Here is a 22,221-nt window from a genome sequence, read left to right as displayed (position 1 = left end):
ACCCCACCACTATATTTTTCCATCCCCACCCTTGTCTGCCTTCCAGAGAAACCACTCTCTCCGGGACTCTCTTGTCCGCTCCACACTCCCCTCCAACCCCACCACACCCGGCACCTTACCCTGCAACCGCAGGAAGTGCAACACTTGACCCCACACCTCCTCCCTCACCCCTACCCCAGGCCCAAAGATGATTTTCCATATTAAGCAGATGTTCACCTGTGCATCTGCCAATGTAGTATATTGTATCCACTGTACCCCATGTGGCTTCCTCTACATTGGGGAAACCAAGCGTAGGCTTGGGGACCGCTTTGCAGAACACCTCCGCTCAGTTCGCAAAAACGACTGTACCTCCCAGTCGCGAACCATTTTAACTCCTCCTCCCATTCTTTAGGTGACATGTCCATCATGGGCCTCCTGCAGTGCCACAATGATGCCACCTGAAGGCTGCAGGAACAGCAACTCATATTCCGCTTGGGAACCCTGCAGCCCAATGGTATCAATGTGGACTTCACAAGCTTCAAAATCTCCCCACTGCATCACAAAACCAGCCCAGCTTGTCCCCGCCTCCCTAACCTGTTTCTCCTCTCACCCATCCCCTCCTGCCACCTCAAGCCGCACCTCCATTTCCCACCTACCAACCTCATCCCGCCTCCTTGACCTGTCCATCCTCCCCTGACTGACCTATCCCCTCCCCACCTATACTCTCCTCTCCACCTATCTTCTCCTGTATCCATCTTCGGTCTGCCTCCCCCTCTCTCCCTATTTATTTCAGAACCCTCTCCCCAACCCCCTCTCTGATGAAGGGTCTAGGCTCGAAATGCCAGCTTTTGTGCTCCCGAGATGCTGCTTGGCCTGTTGTGTTCATCCAGCTTCACACTTTGTTATCTTGTATTCTCCAGCATCTGCAGGTCACATTACCTCTGTCAGATTTCTACATGGGCTCCTGCTCATGCTTATCCTCTAATAACAAACTAATGCAGCTGAGGGGCAAGATGCACTTTTGCTGAACACATTGGTGATGTGTTACGTTCTTTGGGTGAAATTGCAAGTGAACTCTAAGATTTATATATGCTTCCAATCATTGGCGGTGCATGGAATTTGCTTTCAAGTCCACAAAGGCTTGTTCAGAAAGAGATTAGGTTTGGTTTGGTGAAATAAGACTATTTTGTTAAGTAACATTTCTTCTTGTTTCCAATCCTGTTAATAACTATTACTGGGTACCAGGTGCTTTCTGGAATCTCAACCTTCTTCACATGGGTATTTGGGTGAGACCTGTTGACAGGTGCACAGAAATAGTGAAGTAAGTCTTTGGCTTTTCCTGTCTGCACTGATATTGAAGAGGGGAAGGGGACAACTGAAGGTTGCATTCCATGTAAGATCAATGGCAATGGAAGAAAGAGAACTGAGATAATGTGGTGCTGTGCAATAGTCTGTGTATGAATACTATGATAAAAATGATTAAAAGGCTTGCCTGGATATATAGAAAGCAAGGCTTTAAACTCTTAAACATTAGAACCAGTTCCATTAGTGGCAAGGGATGTATAGAAGAATGTGTTCCACCTGAACAGAACTGAGAACAGTGTATTGGCTGGAAGCTAAATGGGTGCAGGAAGGCTTAAATTAATACAACAAAAGGGGAATGACAAGTAAATTGGTAATAGTGCACAAGACTTCAAAGCAGAGAAGAAAAGTAAAGAGGAAAACAGCAAAGTTACAAATGGCCTATCAGAAAGAGGAATGATTAAATTGATTGAGATTGCCAAAAGGAGGCAGATTTGAGTTGCATGTACTTTAATGTACAAAGTACGATGATAAATTTGGTGAGTTGTAGACACAAGTTTTTATGAGCTAATAGCATTAATAAAGAAAAAAAGTCTTTAATGACCTCAGGACATCGCAACTGTGTAATTTTTAAAGAACAGTCACTGGTGTAAAGGAAGGTAAGACACAACTAGAACAGGTCCGGTGACTTCCCTCCTTTGTGTTAGTTGTTAGACAGGTGGAGCACATCTGAAGTTGTGCTTTGTCCTCAAATTATTGAGAGTTATGGTGCAGATGACTGTGAATGCAGAACCTGGGACTCTGCCAGATATTTCATCCTAAATTGGAACTTGCATATGTCATGATACATTAGCTAGAATCCAGTGTGCGTTATCTACATTCACAAATTTGTGCAAAAAGGTAACATAAGAACCTCAGTGTTATTTTAATCTGATGCTACTGTTTGTATCAGAAATGGAGGGTTTAGTGAAAACTATGGCAAACAGTGTATATATTTTACAGAGATCGGAATTTATTTAATTTGAGGCCCAAGTGAAATGCAGCAAGTGGAGGATAGTCATAAAATACAAATGACGTGCATAAAATCAATCCTAGTAGCTGCAGCATTGTAATCTCCAGAAATTATTGATCAGGGAATTCCTCAATTACTTCCAATCTGACTAGAAGTTGGGGTGACGTAAGCAGATGATGACAAATCGCACATGCATTCCTTGTTAAAGCTCCATAGCCTTGGAAAAGGAAGGGGCCTTTTTCCCTTTCACTGCAGCACAAGGTCATTTTCTGTCTGGTGCCTTAACATATACTTCCAATACAACAGAAATTTATTACAAGTAATTATTTCACTAATTAATAATAATCAGTTCGATATGGCCAATTTAAGACATTGACTTGTACCTTTAAATGGCATTGTGTTGAATTCCAAGCCTCTACTAATTCTACCAACATCAGTTAAAAATGACTGCAACATTCACAAATGGAAGATTCTCAAAATTGCTAAGAACCATGTCTCAAATTTCTTTTTCTTTTACAGTCACAGAATTATGCAGCACAGAAACCGACCCTTTGGTTCAACCAGTCCATGCTGACCATAACTAAAATCGTCCCAATTACCTGCACTTGGCTCAAATCCATTCAAGCCTTTCTTGTTCATGTACTTATCAAATTTCTTTTAAACAATGTAACTGTACCTACATCCATCACTTCCTCTGAAAGTTTATCCCACACATGAACCACTCTGTAAAAAAAAATTGACCTTCATTTCTTTTCTAAGTCGTTCTGATCTTATTTTAAAAATATGCCCTCTTGACTTAAAATACCCCACCTTAGGGAAAAGACACCTGCTATTCACCTTTATTATACCTCTCATGATGTTATGAACCTCTAAATGGGTCATAACTCAACTTTCTTCGGTCTAGCTAAAAATGTCCCAGCCTGTCCAGCCTCTCCTTATAATTGAAACCCTCCATTCCCGGGAACATCCTGGTAAATCTTTTCTGAACTCTCTCCAGCTCTGTTCTATATGTGGGTACAGTTAAACTTATCATTGGCAAGGACAGCACTGGTACTACAGGCAGCAGCTCAGTCAATAGCTGACAGAAAAAGCTTAGCTAACATTTTGGCAGGATCATCCCTGAAATGGCATTGATCAACCTTCTGCTTCAAAGTTAGTTGACTGTTTAACATTTTCGGTTTGTATTTCAGATTTGCAGCATATACAATTTTTCTTTTCATGTCCACTGTCGTCTTCTTTGAACTTTTGGATCCATTTTCCCTTGTTCAACAAATACCACTGTGCTGTTGGGAGACTAATATTTGGAGTTCCCTTCATAATTTTCCTCATTTAAGACACTCACAAAAACCTACCTCTGCGTCCAAGTTGCTGGTCCATCTCTCCTAATATTTGTCTTTGTAGCTCAATGTCAAATTTTGCCTGATGACAGTCATTGTGAAACACCTTTGAATATTTTATTTTGTTCAAGTCACTACATAAAGGCATTTTTTTGGATATATTGGTATTTCATACGTAATATTGTTGACTGATAAAAGATTAGATGCTTTTATTGACAGAAGTGTAATTATGGCAAAATTGTCATGGTTTGGCTTGACCTGATTGATAGCTACAAAATACTTTCTAAAACGCAAAAGGGAAGATTTTGCTCTGAGTGGTGAACATCAATTGCCAGTTGTTATATTTGCTCTCAACTAGGGAATTTTGCACTGGAAATCTTGTCAGCCAACCCTCCAAAACAGCATGACACCCTCTACTGGGGATGGCTGACTCATGTGAGGACAACCAGTATCTGAGCATTTCCTTCGCCAACTGATGGAACAGCATGGAATCCCAGCCAGGAAATGAATAGAATACTGAATTCAGGTGTGGCAAACAGATAAATAAATTTTAGAAAAACTGAATTCAGTCAGAGATTTGTAAAAAACACCAGAGGTACAGGTTTATTGCCTAAATTAGACTCCAATAATCATTTATGTCTTTAGAAATTAAACTCCACTCTTATAAAAGTTCATTTTCAAGGTCAGATAGGTTGCTTAGTAGTAATTAAAATTTTGTGCACTGTTAAAAGGGTATCCACACTGGATAGACAAACACTAACGTTTTCTCATATGCTTAGTCTATCCGTGACATCAGTGCAGCAACTTCAAGCAAATTAACGTATTGAATTAGGAATATAGGTGATGATATAACATTTTCAATGGAGCAGTACAGATGGATGGCAGCTGTCTGATTTCCATGTAGAACCATGCATCTGCACTCGCTGGAAGTTGCTGTGCAATTTGTGCTATTGGCCTTGCCATTGTTTTCTACAGCAAAATCCAGCCCAATGCATATTCCACAGAGGTTAAGGAGTAAAAGACATCTCAGGTGCATCAATGTTCCTGGCACCAATATTAAGCAGCAAACCGAAATTTCTGTGACCTGGATTATCCCAGTACGTTCATGACACTTTATGCTTAAACATATCCAGGATATGTTGGAGATTCATTGAAGATCCATGTAAATACAATTATTATAACATGCAATCTTTTGTTTTTAGAATAGATGAAATAATTTTATTGTCAACATGGGAAATGGGGGCGTAATGGTAATGTCACTAGACTAGTAGCCCAGAAGCCCAGGTTAATGTTCAAAGAAAACAGGTTAAAAAAATTGGTCCCTGATTCATTCATTCATTTGTGAGACGTGAGCATCGCCAGTTGGCCAGCATTTATTGCCTGTCCCTAGTTGCTCTTGAGAAGGTGGTGATGAGCTGCCTTCTTGAACTGCTACAGTCCAACTGAAATGTCATAGCTTGGCTTGATTTGCTTGACAGCTAAAAAATATTTTCTAAAATACAATGAGGAAGATTTTGCTCCGAGTGGTGAACATTAACCACCAACTGCTTGTTGTATTTGCTCTCACCTAAGGAGTTTTGCACTGGTTGAATTTAAAATTCAATTAACTAAAAAATCCAGAATATAAAACTAGTCTCTCAGTAAAATGATGGTGAAACGATTATTAACTGTTGTAATTATAAAAAATCTGATGCCTTAATTTCTGATTGGAAAGGAAATTTTCTCGCCTTTCCAATTTGAAGTATATGTGACTCCATGGTAACGTGGTTGAATCTTAACTGTTCTCTGAAATGGCCCAGCAGGCCATTCAGTTCAAGGTAACCAAGGAAGGACAATAAATGCTGGCATTGCCAGTGATGACATCATATGAAAGATTCAGTTAAAAGACGCATGTTTATACTTAGTATTATCTTGATCAAAATAAAGCAGTGAACAGGAAACTCCTTCCCGAAAGCCATAAAATGCACTTCCTTGGACGAAGAGGCGACTACATTATTATTAAGAAATCACCTCCTCACATTTGAAACAAGCTTGGATTGTGCAGGACATCAAGTGCCAAGGCTTGACATTTTGCTTTCATGTTATTTCGGAAAAAAAGAAGTACAGTTTTAGATTTCTTCAGCTTTAAGGAATCCTTTATTTTTGCCAAGCCTTAGAAAAAAAATCAGCCAACAATTGCTGACTGATTTGTCATGGAAATATGGGCAATAAATTTAGATAACTGGGGTCTTTTTATAGCTTTGGCTCGTAAATACACCCGCTCGCTAAGTGGCACTGAAATTTAAGGTGTGCAAGGAACAGAAAAAAAAAATCAAAGTTCATCCCCTCCCCCCACTGCACCACACAACCAGCCCAGCTCTTCCCCTCCACCCACTGCATCCCAAAACCAGTCCAACCTGTCTCTGCCTCCCTAACCTGTTCTTCCTCTCACCCATCCCTTCCTCCCACCCCAAGCCGCACCTCCATCTCCTACCTACTAACCTCATCCCACCTCCTTGACCTGTCCATCTTCCCTGGACTGACCTATCCCCTCCCTACCTCCCCACCTATACTCTCCTCTCCACCTATCTTCTTTTCTCTCCATCTTTGGTCTGCCTCCCCCTCTCTCCCTATTTATTCCAGAACCCTCACCCCAACCCCCTCTCTGATGAAGGGTCTAGGCCCGAAACGTCAGCTTTTGTGCTCCTGAGATACTGCTGGGCCTGCTGTGTTCATCCAGCCTCACATTTTATTAACTTTTGTATGTCTTGTTTTCTGACTTTAGAAAAAAGAAGAAAATAGTCACGATAACAAAGTGTGGAGCTGGATGAACACAGCAGGCCAAGTAGCATCTCAGGAGCACAAAAGCTGACGTTTCAGGTCTAGACCCTTCATCAGAGCTTCATCAGGTCAAAATAGTCACGACTGTGGGTAAAGGTATTGATCCCTCCTGTATAGTATCTTTGGACACTGTGGGATTAATAAGAGCAGCTGATGAAAACCTAGCATTCTATGGCAGTCTGCTGTTGCTATTTGATTAATTTATGCACATTCCAAAACTTCAGATGAATGAGTCATCCAACAACTGCAACTGCTCAGAGATATTGCTGACTTTGCAAAATAATTATTCCTCAAACTATCAGCTTCAGTATTGAAAGACTAGCTGGCAGTTTTACTTGCATGAACCTCTTCCTGAACCACAACACTTGAATATGGATTTCAAATACTGTCGGCAGAGCAAACCACTTATCTACCACTTCCAGTTTCTCACCGAAGCCTCTACCACATATGTACACTACATCAAGATATTTACTATCAGGGTGGAGTGGGCCATGCCCAACAGTTCAAGGCCTCTTATTAGTTGGACACTGGAACAATGGAGAGCTGGAGGTCAAGTGCATCAAAATCTCATTGCTGGAAACACAGTGCATTGGTCAGTGCCTCATGCAAGAGAGAGCTTGCACATTTACACAGTACTTCTCAATTCTTTTAGAAATGCTAGTACAGCCAATCAAGTATTTTCAAACTCTGAACCCAGTTTCTCTGCAGGAACAACAGCAGCCAATTTCCACACAGGTAGCTCGCAACAAACAGCACTGTGATGAACAGATAATTTAGTGAAGTAATTGAGGACATTTGTCAGAATTCTGGTAAGAATGCCTCTTGAAATAGCAGCCATGGGATATTTTTCATCCACCCAAGTGAGCAGTGGGAAAATATTCTGAGAAAACTCTTATTCGACACACCCACAATAACAGTACATGTCTATTGCAGCATTTGTTCTGTACTTGTCAGCAATTAGCTACAAAATATATTTGGTAATTCATTCTGTGCAAAGATTGCTTGGGGTATGCTTCCTTCAGTGCAATCTTCCCTTTGAACATCACCAATCATAGAATCGCTACAGTGTGGAAGCAGGCCGTTCAAACCATTGAGTCCACACTGCCACTCCGAACAGCATCCCACACAGACCCACCCCAATCCTATCCCTGTATCCCTGCATTTTCCATGAATCATCCACCTAGCCTAAATGTCCCTGGATACTATGGGCAATTTAGCATGGCCTGCACATCTGTGGACTGTGGGAGGAAACCGGAGCACTTAGAGGAAACCCACGCAGACACAGGGAGAATATGTGAACTACACATAAACAGTCACCCGAGGCTGGAATCAAACTTGGGTTCCTATGAGGCAGCAGTGCTGACCAACGAGCCAAGTGCCACCGCTGTCCACCCTGTGCCAACTAGGGCCAAGAACTGAGAAAGCAACTTGTGAGACACACAAAAGTCTTCCCTTCCAGACTAGTTAAATGGGCTGAGATTGTCTTTTATAGAAAATAGATGTCTAACGGATGTGCTGGTAGAGTACTTTAAGGCATTGAGAAAATCTTTCCACTTGTGACAGTGATTGAGGCCAGGATTTTTCTATTTACAGATGAAGTGTGAAAGGTGGGACAGTTTCCAGGAGGGATGTCTGTGGACCACAGACATAAGGAAGCCAGATGGATCTTCTGGCAATCAGATGGCTGGTTGCTAGCAGGATTTGTGCCATTATTGGGACCATGGCTCAAGAAGTCCCAACCCTTTCCCACTACATTTGTTAGGGGTCCAGAGGTCCAGTACTCAGCTGTGCCATGGCTAATGCTACGGCTTCTGCTGTGGCAACATTCCTTGCACTCCCAGGATGGAGAATTGCCAAAGCAAGAGGTATGTACTGTTGTAGGGGGCAGGGAGTTTCTGGAGTTGGAGATTGTGAGGAAGGGGGATGCAGGGCAGTAAGAAATGAAGGGTATGGTGTGGTTCTCAGTGATTACCCTCTGCCCTAAGTCAAGACCTTTCGTCTTGCACAAATTAGTGCATATGAAAGCACCTTGACCCTCACCCCAAAGTAACACCTTCCCACACTGGTTTACCAGTTGGACTCTATGTATCTCACAAGAGCTGGAGTAATTTCATCCTGGGGTAGTGTGAGGTCTTGAACTGGCACTGGGGCAGGAAGGTCAAGCTTGGGAATCTCCAGCTAGAACTTAATTCCTGGTGTAGCAGGAAGGCAGTGGGCTGTGGGAGGGTAGTGCTTATCTCCCCAGTGCCAAACCACTTTATTGACCTCACCTCTTGTCACCTTTCCTACTGCTCTCCAGGAGGGGAGCTATCTGCCTCAAAACAGGAATCTCAGAATTATTAAAGCACAGAATGAGGCCAATGCCAACTCTGCATAGGAGCTAATTAAAGGTTAGAAATATAAGTAGGCACTAATAAATACTATATGGAATTCAAAAAAACCTTATGACCTAAAGAGTGGTTAAAATGTGAAACTTGTGGCCACATGGAGTAGTTGAGTTGAATTGATACATTCAAGGTCCAAGTAGATAAACAAACAAAGGAGGAAAGGATAGAAGCATGATATTGATTGTATGAGATGAAGAGCGTGGGCACAGACTTGCGTGGATCATAACCACAAGAATGGACCGGGTGGGCTGAACAGCCTGTTTCCATGCTTGTGGTGCAACTCAGCCTGAGAGGAAATGCGCTGCCCCATGGGCTCAGTTGCCTGACAACCCACCAGATTCCTAACGAAATTAACAACTAACGGTGGACACCTTCGAGTGTTGGTCAGTACTGGAGCAAAACAAATCAACTGCCAAGTTAATCTATAATCAGTGCTTTTATTTCTAGGCTGACTGCCAATTTCTGAATACATTTTTTTTAAAAACTTCCAGCCACACAGAATACTCCAGAGCAGGGGGAAAGTAAACCTTGCAATTCTATTAATTCTGATTAACAGCTTATTTATCGGGTTTGACGGTGTGAAGTGACGCATTAAGGGGGTATCTTTCTGAGCAGTCTTGTAACACTGAGGTTAGAACATTAGTTAATTAGTTCTAGTCAAGGTTCTGAGTACAGACAATGCTTACCAAAGGAATTGACCACTCGCAAGGGACCTTGGCATTTATGGAGTCACATTGGTACAAAAGCAGAACAATATCATGGCAAGAAGTGTCAGATGAACATGTCAGTTTGCAACATCTATCCACCAGGCTGAGAAATATAAGAACTTGGTTAGAATATGGTGTCATGTTAACGGTTAGACTAATGGCACTTGCCATTACGTATAAACAGTGCAGAAACTCTAGACATGGTTAAATGTAAATATCGAGAAGCTGTTCGATGAGTTGCACCACTCTGTCAGTATTTTCACAAGTTATTCCTGCCTCACCTTCTCCCGTTAAGTGCTCACTGCTTTTGCCCATTAACTGGCCATTAAAATCAGAATAGTAAGTCATTATAAGCATAAGAACCTAAGAACTAGAAGCAGCAGTAGGCAATTCAGCCCCTTGAACCTGCTCTACTGTTTCGATATGATCGTAGCTGATCTCATATTGCCCTCAAATCCATTTTACTTCCTGCTTCCCACAATCCTTTAACCTGTTACTAATTAAAAATCTGTCTATCTCCATCTTAAATCTATTCAATGTCCCAGCATTAACTGTGCTCTGAGGTAGTGAACTCCACAGACTCACGAACCTTTGAGTGGAGTAATGCTCCTCATCTCTATTTTGAAATCTGCCACCTCTTAGCCCAAAATTATGAGGTCTTGTCTTAGAGCTTCTTTAAGGACATGAGTGAGTGTTAGTGGCCGACAATCAAAATCTCCAGCACTGAAAATTAACTGTTACAAATACGGGGCACAATCCTGCAGCCTTTGAATTTTTCAGGGTGTATTTTTTTAAGGAAGTGCTAATTTTGTTTTAAAAAATTGGGCTTTTCCTCTTTATCCCAATTTTTGACACACATGCTTAAGCCAATCTTTTTCTTCCTTCTGTTCTGAGTTGTCATTGAATATGACACGTAAAAAGGACACACCTTCCTATGTTTAATTCCCAAGGCTTACATTTCACTGGTCCAGGAGATCCTTTGTATCTTGCCCTGTTCATTCCAGACCCAGGTGTCCCATTGCACATGAGGCAACATTGTGTACTCACACCTGCAGCAACTTTACAGGCAATAGGCATTTTTGAGCTTTTAAGTTCTTGTAGTGCAACAGTAGTGCACCAGGAGGCCCAGGTTCAAGTCCCACCTGTTCCAGAGAGGTGTAATAACATCTTTGAACATGTTAATTTTTTTTAAAAAATCTATTTTTGAAATGAAAGACACAGTGACAAGTCGAACTAAAGGTATCTACAGCAAATTCTGGCCGATTATTATGTTAAAGATGTCAATCTGAGACCAGCACCTGTTTGTCTGAGTGAGGAGGAGTTGATAGACCCCAGTCACCCTGCTGGCTTCTGCACTGCTTCTCTTTTCAAAGTAAATGGAGCAGAGTGATTGTGTGCAGGAACTCTAATGCCCTGTTGAATTAACGATGTCAGCAAACAGCCTTTGGCTGCTCTAAATAACAAAAAAAAGGGAAAGAGAAAATCAATGTTAAACTTTGCAATGTTATTATGCTGCAAGGCAGATGAAGCTGCCATATGAACAACTTGCATTTATATAGCACCTTTCATATATTAAAAGATGCCTAGATAGTGGTGGAAGAAATGGAGATGTAAATTGGTGTAAGTGGTGTAAAATGTGAAAGGGAATGGGTCCTTTCTACTAACAGCAAAGTTAACAACACAATAAACAAGGAGGTAAACAAGTCCACAGAGCTAGAGGAGATGTCAGTGTAGCGGTAACATCACTAAACTAGGATTTTAGCAGGCCCAGGCTAATTCTCAAGAGGCATGGGTTCAAATCCCCATTTAAATTCAATTAATAAATCTGAAATATAAAAAAGCTATTCTCAGTAATGGTGCCATGAAACCATCATTGATTGTCATAAAACCTCATCTTGTTCGCTAATGTCCTCTAGGGAAGGAAAATTATAATTCTTACCTTGCTCCAGAAACACTGCAAAGTGATTGGCTTTTAACTGCTCTTACAACATGGCTTCGCACCCATAAAGAAGCTTCTTGGTACATGGACTGAGGAAGTTTGGGCATTTTGGAAAGGCTATCCTGACAGAAACCACTGTGAGGTGGAGATGGAATTAATGAGTGTTGTAGCGGCTCGGTTATGGGAGGCTTTAATGGGAATGGAGTTGCTGTCTCCAATATACACAAGGCATCCTCTATAAGTCATACTCCCCAACCCTTCCTGAATGAAAGCAGTCTGGTCAGTGGAAGATCCTGGGTTGCTTTCCTCACTTCTGCCTTCCCCTGGCAGAAGTAAATAACAGAGGAGACACAATGAGACCTCCAATAGCCCACGGGCCCTGACCCCAACCCTAACCCCAAATATGGAAGTGTGGGAGAGCAGGAGATGGGAATAGCATCCAGTTTATTTTATGAACAAACCACTGTCTTCAAATACATCCACATGCAGCTGTAAAATCCAGCACACGACGTATTCCTGGTATCAAGTTCAGGTTATCTTCTAACGTCCGTGCGGACCACTCTCGCTCAAATTGGCAAGTTGGCTATATGTAATATTCTGAAAGTTTCCAGGATATCTCCCCTCCAATAACTCAGACCTCTTAAACTGCTCATTGAGTTTAAAGGCATCATTTTAAAAAGGCACTTATAAACAAAAACATAAATTATATGTTCAATTTTATCTTCATGCTCCTTCCAAGAGTCTTCACAACAATGTCCTGAAGATTAATCTTTATAATTCCCGGAGATTCTATGAGTGGGAAAACAGCACATGAGGGGATTCAGGGGCTAAGGAATGGAAATCTCAAGCTCTCCTCTCCTCCCATGGCTAAAATATAGAATGGTGCAGAAGACTTACAGCAATGGCGAAACCCCATGTACAATTCTTAGCTCTGTGGCTGTGACACAAGCCTGCAAGGGATTTAAGGGTTTGGTCAGACTGCTACCTTTTATTGTCAAATTGAAAGAACCTAAACGGCAGATTGACTAACCTATTCATTTTGCTCAATGTTGTTGCTGCCATGGCAAGTCCAATAAATAGATGGCAATGACATAAAATTTTATGTCTCTCATACTTTATGTGGTAAAAAATCAATTCTGTTTTAATTGCAACCCAAACTAAGATCTTTCTCATCTGAACATGAACAATAACATTTTACCACCCACTGACAGTGACTGCTGATGCTATTGTCCTATTAATGATATGTTTAATTTGTCTTTGTGGCTAGTACTGTTTTGAGAAACAGTTCTAATTTTGAGTGAATGTTTTAGTAGGACATTACAGACCATGTTTTGAATGCTGGATTCTCATTCCCAGTGCCCATATGGCTACAAAATAAGAAAAACACAAGCAGGAGAGATTGGCATATTGAAATCAGTCAACACCAGCTTAGGACAAACCTGGTATGTTAATATTTTTCTTGTGCTGAACTTAAGAACTGCAAGCATGGGCCAGTTGTTGTAATGCTAGGTGCAACATAAAACACAGAAACAGGCCATTCCAGCCAGCAGGTCCATGCTCATGTAAATCCTCCACAGAAGCCTCCTCCCAGCTGTACTTATCTAATTCCATCAATATATCCTTCTATTCCTTTCTCCTTCAGCTTCCCCTTAAACATACCTATTCTGTATGTAATAGGATAGTAGCCAGTTTCACATTGTAACCAAACAGCCTCTTCCACAAACAGCAATAGATGCTTGAGTGTCAGTTTCTAACAACTGGTAATTGATACTCCATTGTTCACATCTGAAACTGTGATAAATTATTGTGAGCCAAAGGTAACTCAGGAATGTGGAGAAAGATGGGTTTATGGTGTTAGGTAGTTGATCACCCATTATCTCATTGAATGGACCTAGTTTGAGGGGCTGAATGATCTCCTCCAGTCCTTATGTTCAGAAATTCTCAGGATACAACTTATTCTGCTTGGCATGGTTTACAGGCATTTACCACACTGTAGTTTTCAACTACAGTGTAAAATTACGCAGGGGCAACTTTATTTTCGTTATTGCCGCTCACAGTGGATTGGTTGGGGTTTTTAGTTGTCTGTTTATGAGGATCAAAGAATACAATTTACAGTGATCCTGCATCATTTGGGTGAAACTGTATTATCAGGTCTGCTCCAAGATTTTAATACTCAAATCCTCAGAACACTTTGAAGATGGTAATCAGTGGCCCCTAGAGATTGATAAAGAGGCTGCTTACACAGTATGAAAAAGTATGCTAAATGTCCCTCTGTGCCTGTAATAATCTTCATTAAAACTATAAATAAACAAAATGATTTTTTTAAAATTGTAAATCTCTTCGCATGCAGAATGAAAAGAAAGGTTGACAGTGTATTTGCCCTGCTTTATTCCATGCTTGAGGAAGACTGTCATAATTGAGAGATGATCAGGTTTTTCTCATTCCAGGAATAAATTGGACAACACTGTGCTTGTCACTGTGTATCCAACATGTATACACAATGGTTTAATATTTATAATTTTGGCCGATTTAGTTTCTGAATCAAAGCACACTACTGAATCTTTGGGTGCTCCAAGCCAATTTTTTTTGTTGCCACTGATCAAACAGAGAATGACAAACAATTCCACCTTATTTATTGGTGGAAATCTACCCCTACCCCTCCCCCTGCAATTTTCTTTGCATGCAAAAGGAGTAATTTTGCTCCCTGGCTGCGTGTGTTGTCGCATTTGCTAAACGGGCCTGCGTCATTTTCACCACATTTGCTGTGAAATGGAAAATTTCCATGCAATTTGTAAACCTTAATATAAAAATTTTAATGTTTAATCAGTTAGGCTCTGGAGGCACTGCATTTCACTACAGCTATCCATTATCCAAGTTAGGCAAACAGAGACTGGATGCCCTTTGGAATGAACCCATGGTGCTTTACATTTCATGGGATTATAAATGCATTGAAAGCTTCTCTCTCATATCAATTTGTAAATATGCTGCTATTAAGTCCCTGCACAACAAATGTTGTACCTGTGCTTCTCTTTGTGGCCCTCTGCAATTACCAGAATGTACAAGTATAATTCAGTGCAGGTGAAATTCAATCAGTCATCTCCCTTGTAAGGACGGAATCAGAATCTATAGGAAAAAAATTAGAATGCAGGTATCTTCCTCCCCACATTATAAACAAAAAGTCCCTGGCACAGTCCAAAGGGATTCCAGCAATGTATCGACAGTATCTACTCTGCTTGCTGTGTTATCGAAACACAATTGAACATCTACTGGCAGGATTTGTTCGACTTCAGGAAGTTTCCCTAACCGGTTAAATCACTTTTTATTTTCAACGTTTTTTTTCTCAATGCCACACCCAAAATGGATAAACATTGATTGACAGCACAATAAACTTTCAAGCTTTGCTTGTGCCATGTATCATTGATAATGATTGATATGGTCACCGACGCATTTATATGCCATTAGCTGAATGAACAATGCATAAGGAAATTTCAACTGTGTACTTTTGCATGGTGTTTGGAGCTTTCCTTGAACAATGATGAAAACTCTTCAGTTTGGACAACAATTATAGAGCAAGCTTGGCTTAAAACTCATTAGGATATCTAACTTGCTCAGTGCTCTCTCCTCAACCAAATCCCCGTAATATCACTTGTCAGTTCTTGATGATGATTAGCAATCAATCAGTGCCAATGACACTTCAGAAGTGGTCACTGGTTAATTGTCAAAGTAAGATCAGGATCAAGAGCAAGAGCTGTGTGATGACATGGAACCGCAGTGCAAGAGCTTGATGATAGATCATTCCAAGACTCAGTTCAGATTCACACTATCTGTTTCTCACTTCCACAGATGTTAACTTTGAACAGTCGAATTTGAAGAGTTGACCAGTTGTGTTTAAGTAGCTAAGCAGCTTGATACTCCAGGTAAATTGATGCCTCTTAATGATAATGCAATGACAGAGATTATGAGTGTAATATTACTTATATGGATAATAGTGTTAAACATTCTTCACTCAGAGGAATGTAGATCTGTCGAATTCTCAAATGCAGAAGGGTTTGCATGCTTTTTGACTGAATATATTTAAGGCAGAGGTTTTTAGATTTTTCAGTACTAAGCAAATTAAGAAATAGGGTGATACTTTGAGAAGGAGGAATTGAGGTAGAAAATAAAGCCATAATCTTGTTGAATAGCAGAGTAGACTCAAACAACCATACGGCCAACATTCAATTTTTTATCTTATGTTCTTCCAAGTGGCCTCAAAATGATTTTCTGTTATACAGACCACCTCATTTCCCCTGGCAGTAACATGAATGGATGAGAACATTGCACAGTGCAGAACAAGAGGCCATTTCAACATCACCACTTGCTTCTATCATATTTAAAGTTAAACTGTGTATTGGATGCAAAAGCTGTGCACATTGAGCTAACCGTCCTGAATGCACCTCAGCTGCTCATTTCAAATGTTTCAGTGTGGCAGAGTCAGGCAGACGTTCCAAATTGTGGATGCTGTGATATTTTAGATCCTAAACACTCTCACTTACTTACCACTGCTTTTACCAAGCATATCAATCATATAATAGCATTCTGCAGTCCAAATATTTAGCCTATCAATTTATGATTTAGCATGTCATTCCAGGGCTTAAACATCAAGACTGGCACCTCACTATCAATGTTGCTGTCTTTCAGATGTTAAATCAAGCTCTCTGAGGTGGGCAGAAAAGATCCAGCAGCCACTATTTTAAAGGGAAGCAGAGGAGTTATGCCCCATGTCCAGATCAATATTTATCTGCTAATCAGGATGACCAAAAATTATCCCATCTTTACAGCATTGCTGTTTATGGTATCTTGCGGTGTGTAAATTGGCTGCTACATTTCTTGCATTATACCAGTGATTATACTTCAAAATAATTAATTGTCTCTGAAGAGCATTAGATATCCAGTAGTTGTGAAAGGTGCTATTTAAATACAATACTTTCTTACTATTATCCCTTAAAATTCTAGGCAACAACAAAATACCATAATTAAAATATTCAACTGTTGTTCTTAGTTTTTTGAAGATTGACATTTTATAATATTACTTTTAAAGCACGATTTTAAAAAAGTATCTAACATTTAATTCAGAGAAGAACACATTTTTCAAATGTTCCAGGATTCTGATTACTTCTCATATTTTACTTCTGAGCATTCAGAAGAAGGCATTTACAAGAGAAGGTATGTTCTTCAAGGTCATATGATTGAAAGTAGTGACGTACAGAAATGACAGAAGGAATGGGCAAAGTTTAATGTTACTCTTCTGTTGTCTGTACTAAAGAACTTTCATAACTGCCAAATATTTGTCAACAAATGTAATGCAGTGGCCTACAATATAACACATAACCTTTCAAGTAAAATCCAAGTTCAAATGTAACTTTTATTTTTTTCTCTCACAAGGACTGCAGTTATTATTATGGAATTATGTTGGCTTCCAGTCAAAGTTTAAAAGATAATGGGTCAAATTGCAAAGACATCATTCCATTTAGTTATTATTGTGTTTTCTTTAGTTACCCAAGCCACAACCTGAAATTCCTCCTTCCAAATATACAATTAAATATATGCTTATTTGAAACAAATAAAATTCTGAATTTGAAACTGTATGACTGCCTGACAATACAAGATAAGATAAATTATTGCAGCAATGTATTCAGTGGTGATCTTAATTCTCTGGAGATTACTTGTTAGGAAGTGTTAACAGCAAAAAATGACAAATAAGTACACACCGTCTAGACATACGAGAAAATGTTCATTACATTCATCCTGGAGTGCGTTTGCCATGCTCTGTGTTTATCAGTACATACTTAGTTACACATCTCCTTACCTGGGTACTATTGTTTTTCAAATTCAGTTACATATAACAGATGGTCCTCTGGAGATTTGCCATGTGTTTTGCTAAGGTGCAGTTTGACCGCATGTTTGCTTGCAAAGGTCCGGTTGCACATTTTACACTGGAATGTACAGCTGATGTCTTCCTCTGACAACCCAACTGAACTCAGTGTCTTATTTGGTATGACCTTTGAAATTGCCTGCTGTTCCCGAATCTGCTCTATTGATAACTTCGAGAGATCCTTCAAAGAAAATCCTAAGTGAGATTCCAAATGGCCTATGTAGCTGGAAGGAGTCCTAAACTGAGAGGCACAATCGTTACAGAAGAAAACTGGGTGACCTGTATCTAAGTTCTTCAGGAATTTAGTTCCACCTGTCCTTCTCAATTGATACTTTACATTGGCCAGCCAATGGCTTATCGTGGTCATGGAAAGACCAGTAAACTTTGAAATGTGCACCCGCTCATGTAGGTTCAGGTCCGACATAATGTATTTGCCTTCAGAGGACTCGCGTAAGCTGGCCGCAAACTGAGCTTGGAGTATCAAAAGGTGCTGAGGGTTCCAGTTAGACTGTCTGCCCTTCCTCTTCTGCACTGGAGAGATCTCCTCTAAGGTATCCTCGAAACTGCTCACATCTGCTTCGGACTTTTCTGAAACAGTTGATGGGGTTGAAGACTTGGGTGTCAACCGGCCTGTGAGATTCTTGACCATGTCAGAAATATCCAACAAAGCGTTTTCCCTCGAGGAGGAGAGTATTGTTTCTGTCATGGCTGAAATGAGCTTTTTACTGCTTTTCGACTTTGTTAAGTCTATGGGTTGGTCATTGTTTTCATAGTAGTATCGATCTACAATATCCGCTTGTTTGACTTGAGCGGCAGGGAATATGGGCTTGTCTAACACACTGTTGCTTATTTTGTAGAGCATGGCCAGTGGGTCAAGGCTAGGGCTCAATGGCTTGGCAGCCTTGCCCAAGTGTGTGTTCATAATTGACTGCAGTGCACTTAGTGGATTGACAAATGGTGATTCTGGTGAATGGTCTGTAATAATCGCCATACTGTTACAGCCGTTGCTAACAGCTGATTTCAAACATTCTGTCCCATTGGGGGAAGGACTCTCTAAGTTGCTCTCTTTTTTCACTTTCACTTCCTCCCCATCAGCACCTCTTTTCAGTTGAGCTGCACTGTCAAAGTCCTCTGCTTTAGGAGGGTCTTTAGCCCTGGGAGGTGATGAGCTACAGCTTGTCCTGGTCACCGGTGTGACCACAGGCTCTTTCTCTACTGGTTTCTCCTCTGACTTAATCGTCATTTTACCCGTCACCTTCTCCACAAGTTCCTCCATCGCGTGGACGTTGCTCTTTTGAGGTGGTGGTGAATGGCAGTCTGAAGACTCCACTGCAGTGAGATGCTCTGAAGACAGGGCCTTGACACTATTAGTGTAGAATGGGGTCAACTGAACGTTCTGCACTGTTGGCTGAAAGGGTCGTATGGTCCCTGAAAGCTGATACGCTGCATGAATGCTGGAGTAGCCGCCCCAAGTAGGTGCCCCATTCTGGGCTTTGTTAATGGCTGTCGTGACAGTGTTCTCTAAGGACTTGAGAATATCAATCCCACCTTTAGGACTTTCATCCAAGTCCTCCTCCCGGAGATACTGATACTGTGAGGTGGACTCAAACTTTTCTGTGGGATTGTCTCTCTCCTCCTTTATTTCTTGTTCCTTCTCATTCTGTTCCAATGGCTGCTCCTCCTCCTCCTCGTGTTCCTTCCTGGGCTCGGTAACCGGTGAAGGTGGCATTTCGGGCTTCGTCTGCGGGGTGGGCGCTGCCATCCGCGTTGGAGTCGAAGGGGGCAAGGGGATGGATTGGACTTTCTCCTCACCCACCGTGTCGAAAACCAGCTGCTTCCCTTTCTTGGAGGCAGAGTTGGTGACTTTCAGGAAATGGCCAGTCACCATCATGTGGGTGGTCAGCTGCTGCAATGTGTCGTGGGAGCTGCCACACTCCATGCACTTCAGTATCTGCGCTTTCCGGGCCTCGAACTGCCAGGTGTAGCTGGCGCCGTTCTGGTAGCCGTAGCGGTTGTTGGGGGTCACATAGGGATTGGCAGCTTTCTGCGCCGAAGCCAACTCACTGGCAGGCACCCCCGTGGGATTGGCAGCGGACTCTGGTGAGCAAGGTTGGGGGTCAGGCTGGGCTCTCCGTTTGTTGGGCGGCAGCAGCTTAGAGGCAAGGGCAGGAACCGGCTCCTTGAGAGGCACTTTCTGGTAATGCTTGGTCTTGATCATGTGGACGCTGAGATCTTGCAGGGACTCGAAGGAATGCCCACAGTACATGCACTTCAATACCTTCTGTGCATCCTCCTTACCCTCCATCTCCATGAGGGAACGCTTCCTGGGCTTTGACCACTTGCGGGGGTTGTTTGCGTCCTTGTCCTGGTTGTCATCGCGGTAGTGACCCGTCTCATTCATGTGCACTGTCAGGCCTACCAAGGTATCGTAGGCAGAGCTGCAGTCCTTGCATCGAAACTTGCTGGCTCCAGTGAAGACAGAGCCGAAGAGCTTGTTGTGCTGCCGGTACAGCTGCACCGTGCTGAACAGGCTGGACTCAGGCAACACTCCGTATGAGGTCTGCTGTAGGGTTTTGGCCAAGGCAGCCTGGTGCCAGTCATAGCCTGCCCCGCCACCAGTACCACTGTGACTGCTGCTGCCATTGCTGCTGGTGCTGACACTCGGCTGGTTGGCGTTCTTCAGGTCCAGGCCCAGGCTCGTCCAGTAGGAGCTGCTCAGAAAGTTGGAGTAGGCGGCTTTCATCTGCGCCAGGCTGTCTCGTGAGACGAGTAAGCTGTCCATGCCCAGTGCCTCCTCTTTCTCCTGCCCATCCTTAGATGAGGTGCTCTGGGACTCAGCCAGCTGATCACTGGTGTCACTGGTGGGTGACCCGTAGCCCGGCTCTGGGTTAGTCGGCGTGCTGGCGGGTGAATTCTGGTAACTGGGCACTTCTTTACTGTCATCTTCCTCGGCACACACAAACTCATGCTCCTGGTCACTCCCCGGTGCCAATTCTTTGTCCTGAAGATCTTGGCTGAGCTCTGCAGCTTTCAGCTCTTCCTCAGGCACGTACGCTGGCAAAGAAAGCATATAGAAGCAAAATATTACTGAGAGCTGGGCACAGGAAAAAAATCCTTCAATTCAAAAGATCATGAATTTAACAATGTCCAATGTGGAGGCCATTCAGCCCAGGCAGGCTGTTGGCTGTTCAAATTAGATTGTGACCGATCTGTATCTTAGCTCCAGCTACCTGCCATGTGCTTTAGCAAAACAGATTTTGCCAACAGCTTACAGAAAATGACCGTGATATTTCCCTAACATCAATTTTGGTTAAGCTAAATTTTAACATACTTTCTGTTGCTGCAGGAGTATTACCAAGCTTTCTCAGAATGTCAGTGTAACTACACCTTTCTCAAAAAATATCAACTATACACTTTCACATGCTTTTGCCAAGTTTTTTTAAATGCTTCCTGGAAGATTATTTAATCATTTTCTTTTGGGAGAAGTGTTTCCTAGGGCATTTATAAATCAAAAATAAATGTGGATCCTGATTTTAATTAAGTGATAGAAACCAAGCAACAGGCAGAGTGCGGGTTGAGAGGGGGCAGTTAAGATAATAGGTTGCCTTTACTCCCCCTCAGTTGCTTTTTTATTTCAAAAATACACTTTATTCATTAAAAATCTTTATATACATACATTGTCACTAGAGCAGTTTGGTTCTTTGCATACAGAAAACAAACAAAACTTAGGCATTTCTTACTTATACAAAACTATATTGTTTGGATTGGCACCAGGACAACCTGATAATTGAATAGATCCCTTTCCTCCAGCACAAAAAGATAATCTGCTTGTTACTTGCATTGCCATTTCTGCAAACATTTGGTGGCCAAATTAGCTTCATTATAACAGTGACTACACTTCAAAAAGTACTTCATTGACTGTGATCTCATCGAACAGCACTGCAGATTTGATGGGCCTTACGGCTGTTGTGCACAGTCACCTTCAAAAAGTGGTATGACGTGGCACAGCCAAATCAACAGGACAGTTTGGTGATAGTGCTTCTTTGCGATAAATGTGTTTGCAAAGTAGGCTTAGCTTTTAATAGAAGGATGTACTGAATGAGGACTTGTCCACAGAAATGAATGCCAAACCAGAAGGGAGCATACTGAAGTCATGCAACTATCCACCAAAAGCGGAATGGAAAGAGAATAATAAGGAAAGAATTAAAATCATTGAGGAACAGTTTTATAAATACAATAGTCCACTGAATATGTTAAAAAAAATACTCAAGGCGAATCATGTTGTATATTAAACAATAACAAAGATAAAGCTTTTATTTGGAAATTAAATGTTAAATTCATAACTTGTAGTAATATAATAGGCCATGTTGGAGAATAAAGGGAAAGGGCACCTCTCAAACAATGGTTACATTTATATGTTTAATAACGTAGCCCCAAAACACAAGTTTATGACTCAAACAACTCCTGGTATGTTGGTGGAGAGCCATCTTCCGGACACGAAGCTAAAATACTCAAAATGTTTCTCATTTCAAACTTGTATTTTTATCTGCGAATTGAGAATGGAACCCATTCCTAAAATTGTTCTAAAAACACTATACAGCTATAAGTGCTGCGGATAAAGGAAAAGATGGATCTGAGGCTATCCAAAGTCATGGCTTGTAATTTTGAAGTGTCTTGTGGAAGAGTGTGCAGACCTTCAAAGACAGAAAGCATTTCATACACCTATAGATCTTCAACTGCTATCCCTTTCATCAGGAAAATAAACATTTTGTGTATTGAGCTTCGAAAACAATACTTCAGTTATCCAGATTAATGAAAGGCTGT

At 41.5% G+C, this 22,221-nt stretch overlaps 1 protein-coding gene across 1 annotated transcript in view; it reads right to left on the bottom strand.

The window, feature by feature from the left end:
* Positions 1–22,221, bottom strand: part of tshz1 (teashirt zinc finger homeobox 1) — a 231,851-nt gene that overhangs the window by 130,398 nt on the left and 79,232 nt on the right. Inside the window, exon 2 of the mRNA XM_048529126.2 lies at positions 17,332–20,451. Coding sequence (XP_048385083.1) covers positions 17,339–20,451 — 3,113 coding nt within the window. The 3' untranslated portion in view covers positions 17,332–17,338. The remainder of the gene's footprint in view (positions 1–17,331; positions 20,452–22,221) is intronic.

This window comes from Stegostoma tigrinum, chromosome 5 (genome assembly GCF_030684315.1).
Source record: "Stegostoma tigrinum isolate sSteTig4 chromosome 5, sSteTig4.hap1, whole genome shotgun sequence".
NCBI lineage: Eukaryota > Metazoa > Chordata > Chondrichthyes > Orectolobiformes > Stegostomatidae > Stegostoma > Stegostoma tigrinum.
The sequence above is the reverse complement of the archived record's forward strand: the minus strand, read 5'-3'. Positions and strand labels throughout refer to the sequence as shown.